We start from the raw sequence: 20136 nt of genomic DNA, 5'->3' as shown, positions 1-20136 counted from the left end.
AAAACTCTTAAATTCAGCCTAACAGATTCAACAGAACAAAGCTTTCACATAGCTTTTTGCAAAATTGATTCACTGTACTTCTTTTTAAATGGCAAGGCCAACTTCTAACCCCAACATAGGTTTTTCATTTTCCATTGTTCTTTATGAGTTTGAAATTTGAACCTGAAATTCTTTTAACAGGGAATAAAATTTTATTCCTAAAAACCCTAGCACACTAAAGAACTGATACTAAGATATAACTAAATGATCACTGCTTTAAATTTTATAAAATCTCTTCCCCATATCTTTATCTACATAACTCTTCACAAAAATCCTGTTAAGGAAACTTTTATCATCATCCCTATTTTCAAATCTAAAAAACCTAAACTGAGGGGGAGTAAGTGATTTGCCCAAAGTTACAACAGCTAGTAAGTGACAGAACTAGAACTGAACCCAAATTTTCAGATTCTAAATCCTATCCTATGCTTTCTATGTACTATGCTATTTTAACAGTAATATATACAATTTTTTCAATAGCTTACAATAAAATATAACATATACACACATATATTATTTTTCATAACCCTGTGAAGGAATTAAGACATATTTCATCCTTGTTACTTTATAAATGTGGCACAGAGGTTAAGTGACATTCACATGCTCACACAGTAGGACTTCTGAATCCTGTTTGAATTGGGGAAAGCTACTGGGTATCTAAGGAAGCGCTACTAACTCACACTGCCTCAAAACAGATACACAAGGTCAGGTAAGTGATTGTCCATGTATAACCACTTTTAGATAGTTAGATAGAAACAGGTATTTCCACGGGGGGAAAAAAAGCACAAAAGCTTGCTGATTTTACAACGCTGGTCTTTGGTGTGATTACAGCAGAAAAGGATGGCATAAATAATCAAAACTGATCATTAAAACAATTCAATATGGGAGTATATGGTGAAAATGTTAAAAAAAAAAAACATACCCATTTTGAGGTCCTCCATCATTTATCACATTTAAGTGAGATAACTGCTTTTTCAAGTGGAGTTTATAACTTGCATTAATTCTTAAAAATAACATCTGAAAAAGAAAATAAAACTAAGTTTCCTAAAGTTCTACTGAAATAGAATATGTAAATATCTGAGTTATCAATATTAAAGAAAGTATTTTTAAAAACCAAAACCTTTGCTTTGGCATATACTTTTAAAATCCTCCCCTGAAAGTATTCTATTGCTATTTCACTACATTTTTTCTCCTTAGTTGGATAAAAGCTTTCTAATCTCCTTAGTACTCCATTTTGGAAAGAAATCCCGTAAGTGGGATCAACTGTGACAGGTAAAAATAATAAAAAGTAGTGGGGAATTTTGTCATACATTAAGTAGGAAGTTGACAGGGGAAAGAATGTCATAATGACAAAGGCAAAGGTACCTTCGTGCTTCTATTGTAGTGAAATCACTTCAAAGTATTTTATTGTTCTCGCAAGCAATGACCCAATATGTCTTTGGGAAATACCTAACCTAAAATTATATACAATGAATTTATGAAATGATTTTGTGAAATAACATTGTGGGGAAAATATCTACAATAATCTATGGAAGTTTTGTGAAATTACTAGTATTCAAGTGGCAATAGTGACATAAAATAACATTTGCCCAGCTTTGACAAGAGTACCCTTTATGCCACAGATAAAAACACATGAAGTACCTGTATGCCCAGCTCTCTGATCTGGCTAAGTCCTGCTCTAGAATTAGAACTCAGATGGCAAATCCAGAAGGTCAGAATGTCAGAGGTGGAGGATCTTACATGTGGAATGGAAAGGATGGCTTGGCTAAGAAGAAATTAGAAGGAAAAAGGAGACGACCCTAGTGGGTCTGCCATATTTTATGGCTCCCCTTCAGTCCTCAGTGAGTCCCAAAGGAGTTCCATGATATTTACTCATGAGTTTGGTATGATTTATGAAAACCTAGGGAAATATGAAGAAAATGTTACTAGCTAGTATAGGATGAAGTTTGAGGTGGCACAGGAAAGGAGACCAGCAGGAGCAACAGCAGGCAAGAGATACTAAGAAAGCCACCCTCTGCTCCCAAATGCCATTTCCATGCACTCAACCAAGTAAGAGAGACAAACTGAAATAAACAAACTTGTCTGAATAGCAAAAATCCCAGTGAAAGTTAAATTCATTAGTCATACAGCAACTAGACTTTAATATGAGAGCATTTATTCTACAAACTAGGCACACTTACTATGGAGGAAATAAGCTAACATTAATTAAAAAAAAAAACCAAAAAACTGGTAAAAAAGAGAATCCTGGAAACTTCAAAGTTCCAGGAGAGGGGAACAGGGGTGTAGGGGGTAGAGTTGTTACTGAAGAGTGAAGCGAACTCTGTGATAATACTTTTGTAGGGGAATACAGTAGAGATAGAAGGGTGGATACTTCATAGCTGAGAAGTGCCAAAGGCTCCCTGACCCTGCATTTTGCTCTTTTTCCTAGTTTGTCTTTACTACAGATCACTTATGCTGATCTAACAATAAAGCAGATTGAGTTAATTACGTGTGTTAATCTTATTAACTTTATCACTAATTCTTCCCATAGCCAATTTGAATTACAATCACCATAACATATTTTGCTACTAATTGATAAGGGCCAACTCTAATTTTCCAAGGAACAGCATAATAAATGATGTAAGTAGAATCTGGGACTACTGATCATGGACAAACAGAAAACCTACTTTTTAGAATTGTTTATCATACAGTAAAGCTATAGCTCTGGTCTGTCACTGCAAGGAGCACTTAGAAATTAGAAATTTTTATCCATGTTCTACCAGTCAATATAACGATGTAAAAAAATGATAATCACATTGGAACATGAACAGCTTAACTGTGCCAAAAGCATGTAAAACCACCCCAATTCTGCAGATATTGTATGTTATATATACATGAATAGTTTTAGGAATTACTACTCACCTGTGTTTGTTCTTCTGGAAGGAGATCAAATATAGCTTCGTGCATTTTTGTCATTTGCTTACAAATATTCCTGAAACAGGCAGAAGGAACGGGAGCCTTCACCTCATACTGGTAGGGAAAAATAATGGTAATTATGGTCATGTCCTCTGAATTGCATAATGTCTCCACCATTCCCTGAGACATATATTTACTGTCCCTCCACATATCCAATTCTGGCATAGTACTCAAGCTTACACTTTTCAACTGTGATCTGCACTACGCATACAAATCTTGAGAACCTTTCATTCAATATCTTAATCCACTTTAAGGAGCTAAAATAGCTCAGTGACTAAGAACAAAGGCTGCTTCCAATCTTAAAACAGACTGCTGGGTTCAGATCCCAGCTCCTCCCATTCTAAGCTACGTGATGTTGGGCAAGTTACTTAATTTATCTATCTCAAAGGGCTGCTGTGAGAATTAAAAAAGAGGACTCATAAGAATGCAAAACAGTACTTGATACAAAGTAAGTACTCAAAAAAATGTTAGCTACTAATCTGGCTCAATATACAATGTAGCCCCTCCAAATAAACAGATTATGTTTTAAACAATTTAAAAACTAGCCAGGGCATGGTGGCAGGCACCTGTAATTCCAGCTACACGGGAGGCTGAGACAGGAGAATTGCTTGGACCTAGGAGGTGGAGGCTGCAGTGAGCCGAGATAACACCACTGCACTCCAACCTGGGCGACAAGAGTGAAACTCTGTCTCAAAAAAAAAAGAATGTGTGAACATGATCATACCTGAAATCAACAGAAAAATATGGCAGAATTAAGATGTTTTTTATTTTGTAGGTGGGTCAATATAGTAATCATATTTTACCCTAACACTAAAAGGAGGATTTTTTTTCCAGCAATGTTCTATGCTAAAAATTTAAACTTAGGTAAATTCATTTTACTATTCCTACATATGAAACAATATAGTAGTATGACTTTAAAAACCATCTTTTAGCTTATATTTTAGAATTCACACAGCTGAAATTATATACCATTTTATTTACAAGACAAATTTAGGCTAAATACTATATTTTAAATGTACTAATTTTATATTAGTATGCTTCATTAGAATGTACTAATATACACTAGTTTATTAAAATGTGCTGAGTTCCAATAAACTGCTGTAAAAGAACTGTGTATAGATCACTATGTAACTGAATTAAGCAAAGTTGTGACCACCCAAACCCAAGGGTTTGTCTCTCTTCACCCTAGAAAGATATCAAACATCCTCTTATCTTTTTATCTTTTTTAAAAATTTTTTTATTTTTAAATTTTATTTATTTATTTATTTATTTTGAGACAGAGTCTCGCTCTGTGGCCCAGGCTAGAGTGCAGTGGCCGGATCTCAGCTCACTGCAAGCTCTGCCTCCTGGGTTACACCATTCTCCTGCCTCAGCCTCCTGAGTAGCTGGGACTACAGGCGCCTGCCACCTTGCCCGGCTAGTTTTTTGTATTTTTTAGTAGAGACGGGGTTTCACCGTGTTAGCCAGGATGGTCTCGATCTCCTGACCTCGTGATCCGCCCATCTCGGCCTCCCAAAGTGCTGGGATTACAGGCTTGAGCCACCGCGCCCGGCCTTTTTATCTTTTTTTATTAATAACAGCTTTGAGATATAATTCACACACCATAAAATTCATTCTTTCAAAATATAAAATTCACTGGGTTTTAGTAAATTCATAGTTACACAGCTATTACTGCTAATTTATAAACATTTTCATTACCTCCAAAAGAAATTCCAAACCCAAAAGTTGTCCTTCTGGACTTTCCCTTTTCCCCAGCCCCTGGCAACCACTAATCTACTTTCTGTCTCTGAATTTGCTTATTCTGGACATTTCATAGAAATGGAATCATACAATATGTGGCTTTTTGTGACTGGCTTCTATCCCTAAACATAATGCTTTTGTTTATGAATGAATCAGTACTTCATTTCTTTTTTATTGTTATTTATTTATTTTTAGAGACAGTGTCTCACTGTCACCCAGGTTAGAGTGCAGTGGTGTGATCATAGCCCACTGTAACCTGGAACTCCTGTGCTCAAGCAATCCTTCCACTTCCGCCTTCTGAGTAGCTAGGACTACAGGTACACACTACCACACCCAGCTTAAGCATTTCATTTCTTTTTACAATGTTTTCAGTACACGTGGGTATATACCTAGTGGTGGAATTACTGGGTCTTATGTTAACTCCAGGTTTAATCTTTCAAGGAAATGCTAAACTGTTTTCCAAAGTGGATGCATCATTTTACAATATCACTAGCAGTGTATGCAGGCTCTAATTTATTCTCCACATCCTTACCAACACTTGCTATTTTTTTTTTTTAATTTTAGTCATCCTAGTAAGTATAATTTATGGTAACATCCTCTTAACTACCAGGGCCCCTGTACTGGGTTGAATAGTGTCCCCTCAAAATTCATGTCCACCTGGTACCTCATGAGGTCATAATGGATTAGAGTGGGACCTAAATCCACTGACTGGGGTCTTTATACAAGAAAGAAGAGAGAAATTCAGACACAGAGTCACACACAGAGGGAAGACAACCATGTGAAGACCAGGCAGAGAGACCAGCATGAGGCAACTACAAGCCAAGGAATGCCAAGGACTGACAGCCACCACCTGAAGCTGGAAAGAAGCAGGGAAGACTTCTTCCCAGGAGTCTTCAAAGGGAGCAGAACCTGGCCCACACCTTCATTTCAGACTTCTAGGCTCCAGAACGGAGAAAGAACAAACTTCTATTAAGTCATCCAATTTGTGGTAATTTATTATGGGGGCCCTAAAAACCTAAGATACTCCCCCAAACCTTCCTTCACCCTTGCTTTTCCTAAAGGTACTATTCTTTCCATATTACCTTTACACATTTCTTTAGTCACCTAAACTTGAGATTGTACTTCTTTACTCTCAATTTATAAAATTTGGTTCCTGCCACCAGCCAACTACCTTCCTCTACTACCTGTATAACACTCTTCTGAAAGTGTGTATATATGTACGTGTGTGTGTGTGTGTGTGTGTGTGTGTGTATGCTTGAATGAATGTATCAGATTCACTGCTGTCTGGAGTGTACAAAGATGAATCAAAGTCCCTTTGGGGCGATAACTGTCTAAAAGCTGGTTGGTGTTCCAAAAAGTGGACAATGAATGCTATAGGAATTCAAGTGAAGGACATTTACACAATGATGTCTAATGGCTTCCCAAGCTGCCCACCTGAGGTGTTCAGTCTTCAAAGGGGAAAAAAACCAGGTATTCCAAATAGAGGACATGCCATATCATCTCAAATCTGTTTTGTTTGTTTTTTTGTTTCCTTGAGATGGAGTCTCACTCTGACGCCAGGCTGGAGTGCAGTGGCACAATCTCAGCTCACTGCAACCTCTGCCTCCCGGGTTCAAGTGGTTCTCCTGCCTCAGCCTCCCGAGTAGCAGGGACTACATACAGGAGCTCGCCACCCCACCCAGGTACTTTTTTGTTTTTAGTAGAGATGGGGTTTCACTATGTTGGCCAGGATGGTCTCGATCTCCTGACCTCGTGATCCACCAGCCTCGGCCTCCCAAAGTGCTGGGATTACAGGCATGCGCCACCACACCCGGCCTCAAATCCGTTTTATATACTTTCTGATTAATACTTCTAAAGTACCATTCTAATCATATGATTCATTGATTAAAAAACTTTTATTTAAAATTTAGAAAGCTGCAATAGAACATTGCTACTACCTTAACAATACAAAAAACTAAGATAATCTATAAAATCATAATTTTTCTTGACATCAGAGAACAGAGATCAGGGGAACCAAGGGAACTAATTCCAAAGACTGAAAAGGCCCTCTGAGGAGAGGTGATACACAGGAACTATCTCACTTTTGGCAGAGCATAAAAACAAGAGGTAACCACAAGAGAAGCAAGTAAGAAGAAAATAACTAAACTTTTAACAGATTCCTAAAGGCCAAACGTGGGCTAGGATACATTTACGATAAGTGAAAACCCTAGCCATAATGAGAGTTTGCACTCATGCACGTTTTACTTCACGGCCTCCAGGAGGTACTCAGAAGAAACAGGAGGATCAAAGGGAGACGACCATAAAAATCCACTCTCAGTAGCACAGGTATTCAGGAGGTGATTAGTTGCCACAAGGGAATAGAAACAAATGCCATCCATTTCCCCCAAACCCTATTCTCATACAAAGTAAAAGGCCTAAGTCACTGAGAAGGGGCACCAAACTTTCACCACTGGGGTCACTGTGTGAAGGCAGGAACAAAACATGCCTGCTCCTGGGCTGGGCATGGTGGCTCATGTCTGTAATCCCAGCACTTTGGGAGGCCAAGGAGGGTGGATCACCTGAGGTCAAGAGTTTGAGAGCAGCCTGGCCAACATGGTGAAACCCTATCTCTACTAAAAATACAAAATTAGCTGGGCATGATGGTGCATGCCTGTAATCCTAGCTACTCAGAAGGTTGAGGCAGGAGAATCGCTTGAATCCAGGAGGCAGAGGTTACAGTGAGCTGAGATTACGCCATTGCACTCCAGCCTGGGAGACGAGAGCAAAACTCTGTCTCAAAACGAAACGAAACGAAAAAGCATGCCTGCTGCTGAAGGAAGGGACAAAAACACCTGAAGCCCAGGATCTTGTACCAATCAAAGCAGAGGTTGTGAGCAGAAGTATGGGCTCCACATTCAAGGCCAGGTATATAGACTCTACCTAAGATGGAGACCAGACAAGAAGAACAGATATTTCCCCTATTACTCTTAAGAGCCCAGCACTGAGAGTCTAGAGAAAGACTCCTGCTCTATAGTGCAGATGTACAGAGACGACTAAAAGATGAGGGTGAAACAAACACTGAGAAAAACCCTCTAACAACACCTCAGGCCCTACATTAAACACAAGGGAGTAGCAGCCTACTACTGAAGGGGTTGGAAGCCTCTGGCATACTAAGGATAACAGCAGGAACAACAAAACAGAAACCCAGCTTGATTATTGAATAATTTGATTCAAACCATAACAAAAATAGCCTGACAGAAGAGGCAAGTCCATTTCCATGCATAAACACCATTTACCTCACAGTCTCTACTGTTCTTCTACATACAAGGTTCAGCATTTAATTAAAAAATTACAAAATATACAAAAAAGAAAACAGTATCCCACTGTCAAGAAATAAAGCAACCAACAGAATCAGACTCAGAGATAATCCCGATGTTGAAATGATTAGAGGGAGATATAAAAATAACTGATTAGGCCAGGTGCAGTGGCTCATGCCTGTACTCCGAGCACTTGGAGGCTGAAGCGGGTGGATCACCTGAAGTCAGGAGTTGAGACCAGTCTGGCCAACATAGCAAAACCCCATCTCTACTAAAAATACAAAAATTAGCTCGGTGTGGTGACGCATGCCAGCTACCCAGAGCTGAGACATGAGAATTGCTTAAACCCAGGAGGTGGAGGTCGTAGTGAGCTGAGATCATGCAGCTGTGCTCCAGCCTGGGCAAGAGTGGGACTGTCTCAAAAATAACATAACATAACATAACATAACATAACATAACATAACATAACATAACTAAAATAAATAAAATAACTGATTAACATGTTAAAGGATCTAATGAAACTGAAATCTCAAGGGAGAAATTGAAACTATAAAAAAGGAAACACACAACAGGTTCAAGAAGTGCAGAGGAAACTCAAGCATGATCAAAAACACACAAAACTTAGACACATCATAGTGAAACTGCTGAAAATCAAAGACAATATTTTGAAGGCAAATACAGCAAAAAAACAAAGAATTACAGCAGACTTCTTGTTGAAAACTGTGCAAGCCAGAAAACAATTGAACTGAATTCTACATCTAGCAAAACTATCTTTGAAAAATGAAGAGGAAATACAGGCTTTTTCAAACAAAAACTGAGGTGATTCATTGCTGGCAGTATATACACAAGAAATATGAATGGAATGTTTTCAGGCAGAAGAGTATGGTATTGGACAGATCCAAGCAAAGTAATGAAGAGCTCCAAAAATTTACCCTCATTTTTTCATAAAAATGAGGATAAATATAAAAGGCATTGTTTTCATCATTTTTATCACTTTAAAAGATAACTGATAATCTAAAGCAAAAACAGTGGCAAGGTATCATGGGTTTTATAAAATACGTAGAAGTAAAATGTATAACAACAACAGCACACAGTAGGAGAGAGAGAAAACAGGTATCCTGTCATAAAGTTCTTATACAATCAGGGAAGTAATGTCACCATATTATTTAAAGGTAAACTTAAAGATGTATGTTATAATCCCTAGAGCAGCTACTAGAAACAAACAGAAATATAGCTAGTACACCAACTTTAAAGATTAAACAAAATGAAACTATAAAAGACATTTAATCTGAAAAAAGAGGGGAAAATCAGTCAAAAAACAGAAGGAACAAACAGAAGACAACTAGCAAGATGACAGATTTAAATCTAACTATATAAAAAATTTAAATGGTTTAATAGGTCAATAAAAGACAGCAATTGTCAGACTAAGGCAAAAAAGCAAGATCCAGCTTCATTCTGGGTATAAGAAACTAACTTTAAATATTAAGGCATACATATGTTAAAAACAAAAGGATAGTAAGAGAAACACTATAAAAACACTATTCAAAAAAACTGGAATGGTTACATTCGTATTAGATAATGTGCACTTCAAAAGAAGGAATATAACCAGCTGAAAAAAGGATATCACAGGCTGGATGCAGTGGCTCATGCCTGTAATCCCAGCATTTTGGAAGACAGAGGTGGGTGGATCACCTGAGGTCAGGAGTTCAAGACCAGCCTGGCCAACATGGTGAAACCCCATCTCTACTAAAAATACAAAAATTAGCTAGGTGTGGTGGTGGGCACCTGTAATCCTAGCTACTCGGGAGGCTGAGGCAGGAGAATCACTTGACCCTGGGAGGCAGAGGTTGCAGTGAGCTGAGATTGCACCACTGCACTCCAGCCCAGGCAACAGAGCAAGCCTCTGTCTAAAAAAAAAAAAAGACATCACATAACAAATATTAATAAAACACAGTAATCCTAAATGTGCATGTATGCAGCAATAGAACTTCAAGATACATATAACAAAAACTTGCAAAGATCTGAAGAGAAAAACAGACAAATTTACAATTATAGTAAAAAACTTCAGTGCTCATCTCTCAGTAATTGATATAACAAGTAGACAGAAAATCAGTAAGGACAGAAAAGACCTAAATAACACTACCAACCAACACCACCTAGTTGATATACACAGGACACTCTACCCAACAACAGCAAAATACACATTCTTTTCATTTGCATGTGGAACATTAGCCAAGATATTCTTCGGCCACATTCTGGGCCACAAAAGAAATCTTAGATATAAAATAACTGGAGTCATACAAAGTCTGTTTGCAGACCAAAAGAGAATGAGACTTGAGATCAAAAGAAAAATTGCTGGAAAAGCCTAAAATATTTAGAAATTAAGTAACAGACTTCCAAATAACCCAAGGCCAAAGAAGAATCACAAGAGCAATTAGAAAATATTTTGAATCAAATAAAAATAAAAGCACAGAGTATCAAAATTTACAGGACACAGCAAAAGCAGTACACAAAGGAAAATACAGAGCATCAAACGCTTACATTCAAAAAAGGAAAGAAAGGTCTCAAATCAAAAATCTGGGCTTCTACCTTGAGAAATCAGAAAACAGTAAATTAAATTCAAAGCAAGGTTAAAAGAAAATAGAAAATAAATAATACAGACTGGAGTAGGAAAATAAAAAGCAGAAAAAGAGCAGGAAATATTTACTTTTACTAAAAGTAAAAGATCAAAACATGTGATAAACTTCTAGCCAGAAAGGGGGAGGTGAGGAAGACTTTATAAATTAACACCATTACCAATATCAAGAAAGAGCAGATAACACAGATCCTCACTGACATTAAAAGAGTAAAGGAATATTATATACAAGTTAATGCTTCCAAGTTAATAATAGATGAAATGGATAAATCCATTCAAAGAAACAAACTTCCAAAGTGTACTCAAGTAGATTACCCACATAGAACTGTATGTCTTTTTTAAATGAACTTATTAAAAATGTGCCTATAAAGCAAGAACAAAGACCAAATGGTTTTACTGAAAAATTCTAACCTAAAACTTGAGGAAAAAATAATACCAATTCCCCACAAATTCTTCTTACAGGAAACATAGGAGGAAGAATACTTTCCAACTCATTTTATGAGTCCAGTATTACTCTGAAACCAAAATCAAATAGGCACTTCAAAACAAAACAAAGAACCCTATAGACTAATATCCTTCATAATACCCCCCGCCACACAAAAAAATCCTTAAGTAGGTTTATCCCATGAATGCAAGGTTGGCTCAACAGTAAAAAATCAATTAAGGTAATTCACCTTGGCAATCCTAAAGGCAATCCTAAAATATTTAGAAATAAAGAAATTAATTTCTTGAGACTAAGAAAGGCAGACCATATATGATCATCTCAACAGATGCATAAAAAGTATTTGACAAAATTCAACATCTGATCATCATACAAACCTCTCAGCAAACTTGAACAGAAATAATCTTCCTTAACCTGATAAAGGCCTCTAAAAAAAAAACTACAGTTAACATCATACTTAATGGTTCAAGACTGAACATTTTGTCCCAAGACTGGAGAAACCAAGCATATCTGCTTTCACCAATTTTATTCAACGTTGTGCTGAAAGTCCTAGCCAGTGCCATAAAGCAAGGAAAAGAAATAAAAGGCATACAGATTTAAAAAGATGCAAAATTCTATTTGTAGACAACATGACTGTGCATGTAGAAAAATCCCAAAGAATCTACAAAATTGGCATTATAACTAATATGTGAGTTTAGCAAGGATGTAGGACATAAAGTTAATACAGAAAAATTCAAGGTGTTTTAATACGCAAGCATTGAATAATTGGAAATGTAAATCTTTAAAAAAACACCATTTACAATAGCATCAAAAATCAAGAAATACTTAGGGGTAAATCTAATAAAATGTGTGCATTATCTGTTTACCGAAAACTACAAAATTTTGCTCAAAGACATTAAAGATGTAAGGAGTAAAGAGATAGGCCCAGTGGTGTGTGGTAAACATTTAATGGGCTCGCTGGGGGAAAAGCACTGGTTTGTAGTATTTGTTCATTTCTGTGGTGTAAATATTCACACCATGGGCAAAGTTACCAGTGTGCTGTTACTGAATGTAGTATTGGGAAGAGATACACAACATAGGTTCTGGCTAGCAGGTGCAATCTGGCTCTAGTACAAAACTGGATATACCCTGTTTGTGGATCAGAAGGCTCAACGTCAATTCTACCCCAAGTGATCTATAAGTTCAATGCAATTTCAATCAAAATCTGAGCAGCCTTTTTGGTAGTATTTGATAAGCTGAGTTAAAATTTATAGGGAAAAGCTAAGGACCTAGAATAGCCAAAACAATTTTGAAAAAGAACAATATTAGTGAGCTCACATTATCTTATTTCAAGATTTACAATAATGCTAGAGTAGCTAAGACAGTGTGGTACTGGAACAGAATATAATCTCAAAATAAAATCAAATGAAAGCAGCTGATTTTTAACAAAGGTGCCAATGGAGAAATGATAGTCTTTTTAACAAAAGGTGCTGGAACGATGAAAAATGAGCACTGACTTACACTTTGCATTATATATAAATATCAACTAGAAATGAATCATAGACTTAAATATAAAACCTAAAACAATAACATTCTAGAAAAAAATTTGGAGAATATCTTTGTAACTTGCATTATACAAAGATTTCTTGGCTGGGCACAGTGGCTCACGCCTGTAATCCCAGCACTTTGGGAGGCCGAGGCAGGCAGATCACCTGAGGTCGGGAGTTCGAGACCAGCCTGACCAACATGGAGAAACCTCGTCTCTACTGAAAACATAAAATTAGCTGGGTGTGGTGGTGCATGCCTATAATTCCAGTTATTCAGGAGGCTGAGGCAGGACAATCGCTTGAACCCAGGAGGTGGAAGTTGTGGTGAGCTGAGATCGTGCCATTGCACTCCAGCCTGGGCAACAAGAGCAAAACTCTGTCTCAAAAAAAAAAAAAGATTTCTCAGTATAGGACACAAGCAGCATGAACAATAAAAAAAAAAAAAATTTAATTTCATTAAAATCAAAAATTGCTCTAAGACACTGTTAATGAAACGAAAAGACAAGCCACAAACTGGGAGAAAACACTTAGAAACCACATACCCGATAAAGAACTTGTATCCAAGATATATAAGGAACTCTTATAAGAAGACGAACAACCTAATATTTTTAAACGAGCAAGAAATCTGAACCAACACTTTACCAAAGAAAAGATATGAATGGAAAACTAGCACATGAAAAGATGCTTAACATATCTGTCATTATGCAACTTAAAACCACAATGAGATATCACTCCATACACACCTACAAGAGGACTAACATTAAAAAATAAAGTGATGGTGAAGAGCACCTGGAACTCTTCTACATGGCAAGTAAAAAGGCAATATGATGCGCTTCAGAAAATTTTAGAAAAGTTTTGCAGTTTCTTATAAAGTTACCATAAAGTTTTATATTTCCATAATCCACAATTGCCCATCTTAGTCCAAGGTATTGATACTAAAGAAATGTAAACACATACCTACACAAAGCCTATACATGGATGCTTATAATAGCTTTCTTCATAACAGCCAAAAACTGGAGAAAATTCAAATGTCTATCAATTGGCGAATGGATAAACAAATAGTAGTGAATCCATACAATGAATACTACTCTACAATAAAACAGAACAAACCACTGACACATGCTGTAACATCCATGAACTCCAAAAACATGTTAAATGAAGTGTGGGATAGTAGACTACGTTCTGTATAATTCTACTTAGAGGATATTCTGGAAAAGGCAAAACTACATGGATAAACATCTGATCAGTAGCTTTCAGAGGCCAAGTATGGGGAGTGAACTGACTACAAAAGTGCCCAAGAGAATGTTTACCAATGACGTTCTATAACTTGCAGTTCTACTATCTGTGTTTGCTAATTAAATCATACACTTAGAGAAGGTGAATTTTACTGAGTGTAAATTATACCTCAATAGACCTGATATAAATTGCTTAGTTTTCTACTGGTAGTCACAGCTCTCTACTATCTTTCCACCATATCTCCCACTCATGTGTGCCCACTCTGATGCATTAGCCAAATAGAACTATTACCTTTATTATTAATAACAATAACAGCAAAAGCATTAGCAGTCAATATTTACTAGAACTTGCTATAGTCAGATACATGATAAAAGGAAAGCAGTCCACATATATTATCTCATTAATACAACCTTATGAAGTAGGCTCCACTATTATCCTCATTTAGAGACAGAAACAGAGGCTTAAGGAGATTAATAATTTGCCCAACGTCCTTCAACAGCTAGTATGTGACAGATAAGACATTTGAATTTAGGTCTACCTGACTCCAAAACTCTGATAATGAATTGCCTTAAGATTTCTATCAACATGTTTGCTTATGCTGTTACCTCAGAGATCTCTTCACCTCAATTTCATCTGCCTTCATCTTATCTATCCTTAAAAGCAAAATTTATATGCATGCCTCATTGATAAAGCTTTCCCAGATCTTCTTCACCAGCTGACAACCATCTCTTTCAAAGCCTTAAAAGCTCCAGCACTAAATTAGTTCTTATTTATAACACTTTACATATATCCTACATCCTGTCATAGTTATTGATCTACTTCCCCAACTAAATATTTTGCTATTGGAGGACAAGATCAAAGGCTTATTCACCCTTGTGTATCCCTGATACTGAACAAAACAGTTTATATTTATATTAATACATAACTTACAGAATGAATGAATAAATGAATGGTGGTTGGAACATTAGTCTACCTTTTAGTACAGTTAGATATTGTTTCATTCTACCCAGGCAATGGTACCCTTACTTATTAGCTGCTTTCTTTTTTTGAGACAGAGTCTTGCTCTGTCACCCAGGCTGGAGTGCAGTGGCGTGATCTTGGCTCACTGCAAACTCCACCTCACGGGTTCAAGCAATTCTCTGCCATAGCCTCCGAGTAGCTGGGACTACAAGCACCTGCTACCATGCCTGGCTAATTTTTGTATTTTTAGTAGAGATGGGGTTTCACCATCTTGACCAGGCTGGTCTTGAACTCCTGATCTCATGATCCACCCACCTCGGCCTCCCAAAGTGCTGGGATTACAGGCGTGAGTGACCACGCTGGCCGCTTTTTTTTTTTTTTGAGACAGAGTTTCGCTCTTGTTGCCCAGGCTGGAGTGCAATGGTGCCATCTCGGCCCACTGCAACCTCCGCTCCCGGGTTCAAGCAACTCTCCTGCCTCAGCCTCCCGAGTAGCTGAGATTACAGGTGCCCACCACCACGCCTGGCTAATTTTTTTTGTATTTTTGGTAGAGACAGGGTTTCACCATATTGGCCAAGCTGGTCTCGAACTTCTGACCTCAGGTGATCCACGTGCCTCAGTCTCCCAAAGTGCTAGGATTACAGGCTTGAGCCACCACGCATGGCCACTTATTAGCTTCTTAGAATCAACCTATATGTTACTGTGTCATCCTTCTTCCCTAAAATTATATTTTCAGATAAGAACATGATAGGTTAAAAACTGAAAGGCAAACCCAAACCAAACACTGTCTGCTATTTTGATATTAATTAAAAACAGGGTCAAACTCCTGAGCAACACATGAAAGCAAACAGAACACGGAGTGGCAAAGAGAGACTTGTTAACACAGGAAGAATGTAATGTGCCAGAGTAACAGGAAAAATCATCAATGGAGAAGATACTAGAGAGAACATTATGTTATAAAAGCCTGTCCATATTCTTCAGCAGGTCAATGATATATATATTTTTAAATGACTTAAAAGACTTAAGAGACATAATCACCAAATGCGATCTATGAACTGTGCAGAAGCCTTTGTCCAAACAAATTATTATAAAAAGACATTTTTGGGACAATTAGTAAGTTTCAAATAGGAAAATAAGTATTCGATTTTTTTGAGGAATTGTCAATTTTGTTAGGTGTGATAATAGTGTGGTTATGTAAAAATGTTCTTAGTTTTTAAAAATGCATACTTAGGTATTTAGGGATAAAATACCATAATGCCTGAATTTATTATAAAATATTTTCTCAGAAAAGGCAAATTGTTAATAACAAATATAGGTGATGCATACATGCGAAGTTCATTAAACAATTCTCTTTTCTTTACAGAAAAAAGACTAAGTTGCCATAGGAAAAAGTCTAGTCACTGTGACAATTCTTATTCAAAAACTCTGTGGATGACCAAAGTGACAGACTAAAGTCAGAGTTTTAAGAGTACTAGCACATTTTTGGTTTTTCTTCATTACATTCCACAGCCTATTAATAGTTCCACTAATTTTTTTGTTTGTTTGTTTTAGAGACAGGGTCTTGCTCTGTCACCTAGACTGGAGTGCAGCGGGATGATCACAGCTCACTGCAGGCTGGAACTCCTGGACTCAAGCCTAGTTCCACTATTCCCAGCCTAGTTCCACTATTTAACATATGTTTTATTCTCCACTGTTAGCTGTTTACAGTCTTCTACCTTGTTAGATGGTAAGCTTCTTGAGAACTGACACAGTATGTTACTGACTTTTGGTACACAGAAGAATGCTGTATATCGAAAAGGAAACTGGTAGAACTGCTTTTGAATGTAGCTTGTACTTAGCACCCATGAAGAAAATAAAGCATCTCTAAACAGTAATTGTTCTCCCTCCACAACTAGAAACTAATTTAATAGGTATAACATAGTATAGGTATGTTTGTATATAACTACGAATTCCTTAAACTTCTTAAAAGTGAAGCATAAAACATCTGTATTATCAACTACACCAGAGGTTGGGGTAGTATGGGGATTCCTGGGAGTCAGAGACCCTTTCAAGGAATCTGGGAAGTAAAAGTCACTTTCATAATATTATTATTAATAAGATGTTATTTATCTATTTTAATCTCATTCTCTCATGATTGAACAGTGGGGTTTTTAGACAACTTGTGATATAATTCTTCTGAAGGCTAATAGAGTATGTGTTTGGGTAGTCTTGTGTGAGTGAACAGGCACCACTTTATCTTGCCCTTTTGATTCTTATGTACCTGCTGTTCTGTCATTTTGGAATCTGAAGGATGCAAGTAGGACAAAAAGCAAATCAAAGTTCCTTGCTATTAAGGTTACTCCAAATATGATCTTGGACAGAAAGTATACAGTGAGTAAACTTTCAGACTTTCAAGTTATGAAATTTTGGCCTTCCCCCTAAGACATGAATTGAAAAACTTAGGGAAAGGAAAGAGTGAAAGACAAATCAAGAGTGACTGGGGCTGACTAAATGACATTTTTCTGAAGATACTCTCCCAGTATAATTGCGAATTCTTTGGGGAACACTGCTTCATTTAATGACATATTGGGAATGAAAAACAAACAAGAAATGAATGTTGAAATGAATTAACACAAAAATACTTCTGCTTAGGGTTTCTACCATCCTTAGAATCATCTCTGCTACTCTCACCAGCCCCCTAGAATAAGAATATCAGCTGTTTTGGAAATCTGAAAATTTTGTTGAGTTGTTTTCTAAACCCTGAATAATTTGTTAGATAACTGCAGGTTAGACCACTATGGGTGGTCTTGGCCACAGCACATCATCACATTTTCCTGAAAAAAAAATTAAAATTCTACTAATTGGTATATCCTATGAAAGTTTAGATTATTTTTTCACATCTTAATTTATAAAGTACTCCTTATAAAATAGACAATCATAATGCCTTTGAACAAAGTCTAATAATGTCTATAAATCATTACCTTAGATAACAGCTTGTCAAATAAGCTATCCATTATCGCTACAAGCTTAGCTGATATTTCAGCTATGTGATCATGGTAGTCCTGCAATGAGAAATGATATTGTATTTTTAAGTCCCTGGGACACATTTAAAAAATACTTAACAATTAAGGATCTAAACTTATGGAACTCCAATAGAAAATATATGAAAAAGTACCTTAGTGATATGATCAAAATGCCTAAGCATGCTATATTGCTTAGGTGGTAGTCGAGCTTCAAAATGAGCCCGGATCACAGGAATGTAGTGCACAATTAACTGCAAACATCGTGAAGAAAGAGCTGAAGGTCCAGGGAGTGGATATATAATGGAGAGATTTTAAAAAAAGATATTAGTTGATTTTAATTACAAATCAAATCAAATAAAAAACATCACTTATAAAGATCCAGTTTATTTCATAAATGAAGAGCACTATGGCAGAAGGCAACATATTTCATTTTAATAATTTGATACTGAATAATGTAATGAACATGCTGCTTTCACAAAGGACTCAAGTTGTATTATCAGTATCACAATAACAAGACATCTGATTCTCTTCTGACATTCAGATACCTTTCACCCCCAAATACTTTATACACATTATATCTTAATATTTTCTAGAGTGGTGTAACTTCCAAGTAACTTACACTTGGAGGGGAAATGCATCGTAACCTTTTCCCCATGGTTAGTGTTTTCAGTGATGAGTATACATAAAAGAGTAAGTAGCATTTATTTTTAGAGTAATGACACTTTGGTTAGAGCCATGAAAACATCAGGTATAAAAAAACATGATGAGTACAGTGACATCACTGTCAACACTTCAGCAAGTGAATTAAATGCAAGAATCCATACCCAAATTTTTTGTAGTTATCGTTTTTAGTCCAACAACTTGCAGTGCACCAGCTCCAAGAACTAACTGGCAACTTCTTGAATTGAAGTACTAACAAAAGAAGGAGAAAAAAACCCCAAATGTATTAAAAACTATTCTTTATATCCTGGCAATGTGCCGTTATAAAAATACATTGTCTTTTCCTCTCATTCAATGGCCAAATGAATTATCTAGTAGAAGCAATTAGTATCTATTTATTTAATGAAAAAGAAATGAGAAGGGGAAATTCTAAATGATAATATTTACTCATAAGAAAAAAGTTGAAAAATTCTAAAAATCAGTTTGCAGAAATTAAACTTCACTTTGCATTTAAAAAACAAATTCGGTTTCAGTCATTCTTGTTGGGAAGTTCTATTTTCAAAAGTTATAAAAATCTTTCTCCACTAAAACATGACAACTCAAGTCAGAACAGAATTAATAGATTAGAGGCTTGAAAAAAAATAATAAAGCCTTTCCACTGTACTGGTAGTTTAAAATATTTCAATATGAAATGGCTGAATAAAATCATCACATTTTCATTTTATATCAATGGTTCTGAAAGAATGATGCAAGAAAAATCTCTAACCTTAGTGAGGTGAATTTTGTAAAGTTCAGTGAATTCCTTCCATGCACATTTGAAGCCAGTCCAGGTTTTTTGACCTAAGTGGCCTCAGTCATATTCAGCACCTAACGAACAAATCATCTCCTGTCTCCAATGTCATTAACAACTCTATGGGTGAATGAGGATCACTAACTGTGGAGTAAGAAGGAAGCAGGCAGCCTGTTTCCAACAACATGTTGTGATTCAACCACAATCAAATGTTACAAAACTAACGTCTTAAAGATAACTTGACCTTGAAATGTCTTTGAGTTAAAAGATTAGTCACACCCTAATGTATTAATTCTTCAAACAATTTTTCCATAATGAAGTCATACACACCTTCAATAAATCTGACAGACGAGTAAGCATGTCAGTAGTAACAGATGGGATGTTATCCACACACTGGCAATATTCAAGGATAATTCTTATTAACAGCAATACGGTTCTACAAGAAAAGAAAAATGGCCCGATAAGAAATAAAAACAAGAAAAATTAAAAGGATTTGGCATATAAAAATCAAATTACTTAATGGCACAAAGGATCTCTGAGAATACAACGATCTTGGTAACTGTTAAAGTATGCGTTTTTACCTACTAGTACAGCAGGTTCTTGACTAACACAAGACAAGAGAGGTGTCTAGAATGCAAAATTTAAAGAGGCACTTACTCTGTGCAATTGCAGGATCAGCTTGCACAACACTGAGAATGAGTGGCTCCTTAAATTCTGCACAACAGGCATAGCACTCTCTGTATGGCATTCTTATTAAGGGAGTCACTTCAATAAGACAGGTATTGCATTCCTTAGCCAATTCAGAAACACTGACAAAAAGCCTATTCAGTGTTTCTGATTACCAACATAGTAGGTCCT

At 36.5% G+C, this 20136-nt stretch overlaps 1 protein-coding gene across 3 annotated transcripts in view; it reads right to left on the bottom strand.

The window, feature by feature from the left end:
• VPS54 (vacuolar protein sorting 54 homolog (S. cerevisiae)) overlaps positions 1-20136 on the bottom strand; it is a 105128-nt gene that overhangs the window by 4516 nt on the left and 80476 nt on the right. For all 3 annotated transcript variants that reach the window (XM_011944623.1, XM_011944630.1, XM_011944635.1), the window contains 6 exons: positions 19609-19714; positions 18653-18740; positions 17981-18102; positions 17787-17867; positions 2938-3045; positions 959-1053 (listed from right to left, as the gene is read on the bottom strand). In XM_011944623.1, coding sequence (XP_011800013.1) covers positions 959-1053; positions 2938-3045; positions 17787-17867; positions 17981-18102; positions 18653-18740; positions 19609-19714 — 600 coding nt within the window. The remainder of the gene's footprint in view (positions 1-958; positions 1054-2937; positions 3046-17786; positions 17868-17980; positions 18103-18652; positions 18741-19608; positions 19715-20136) is intronic.

The sequence above is a fragment of the Colobus angolensis genome, unplaced genomic scaffold (genome assembly GCF_000951035.1).
Source record: "Colobus angolensis palliatus isolate OR3802 unplaced genomic scaffold, Cang.pa_1.0 Scaffold105, whole genome shotgun sequence".
Lineage (NCBI taxonomy): Eukaryota > Metazoa > Chordata > Mammalia > Primates > Cercopithecidae > Colobus > Colobus angolensis.
Note: the sequence above shows the minus strand (reverse complement) of the source record. Positions and strands in the feature narration are given on the sequence as shown.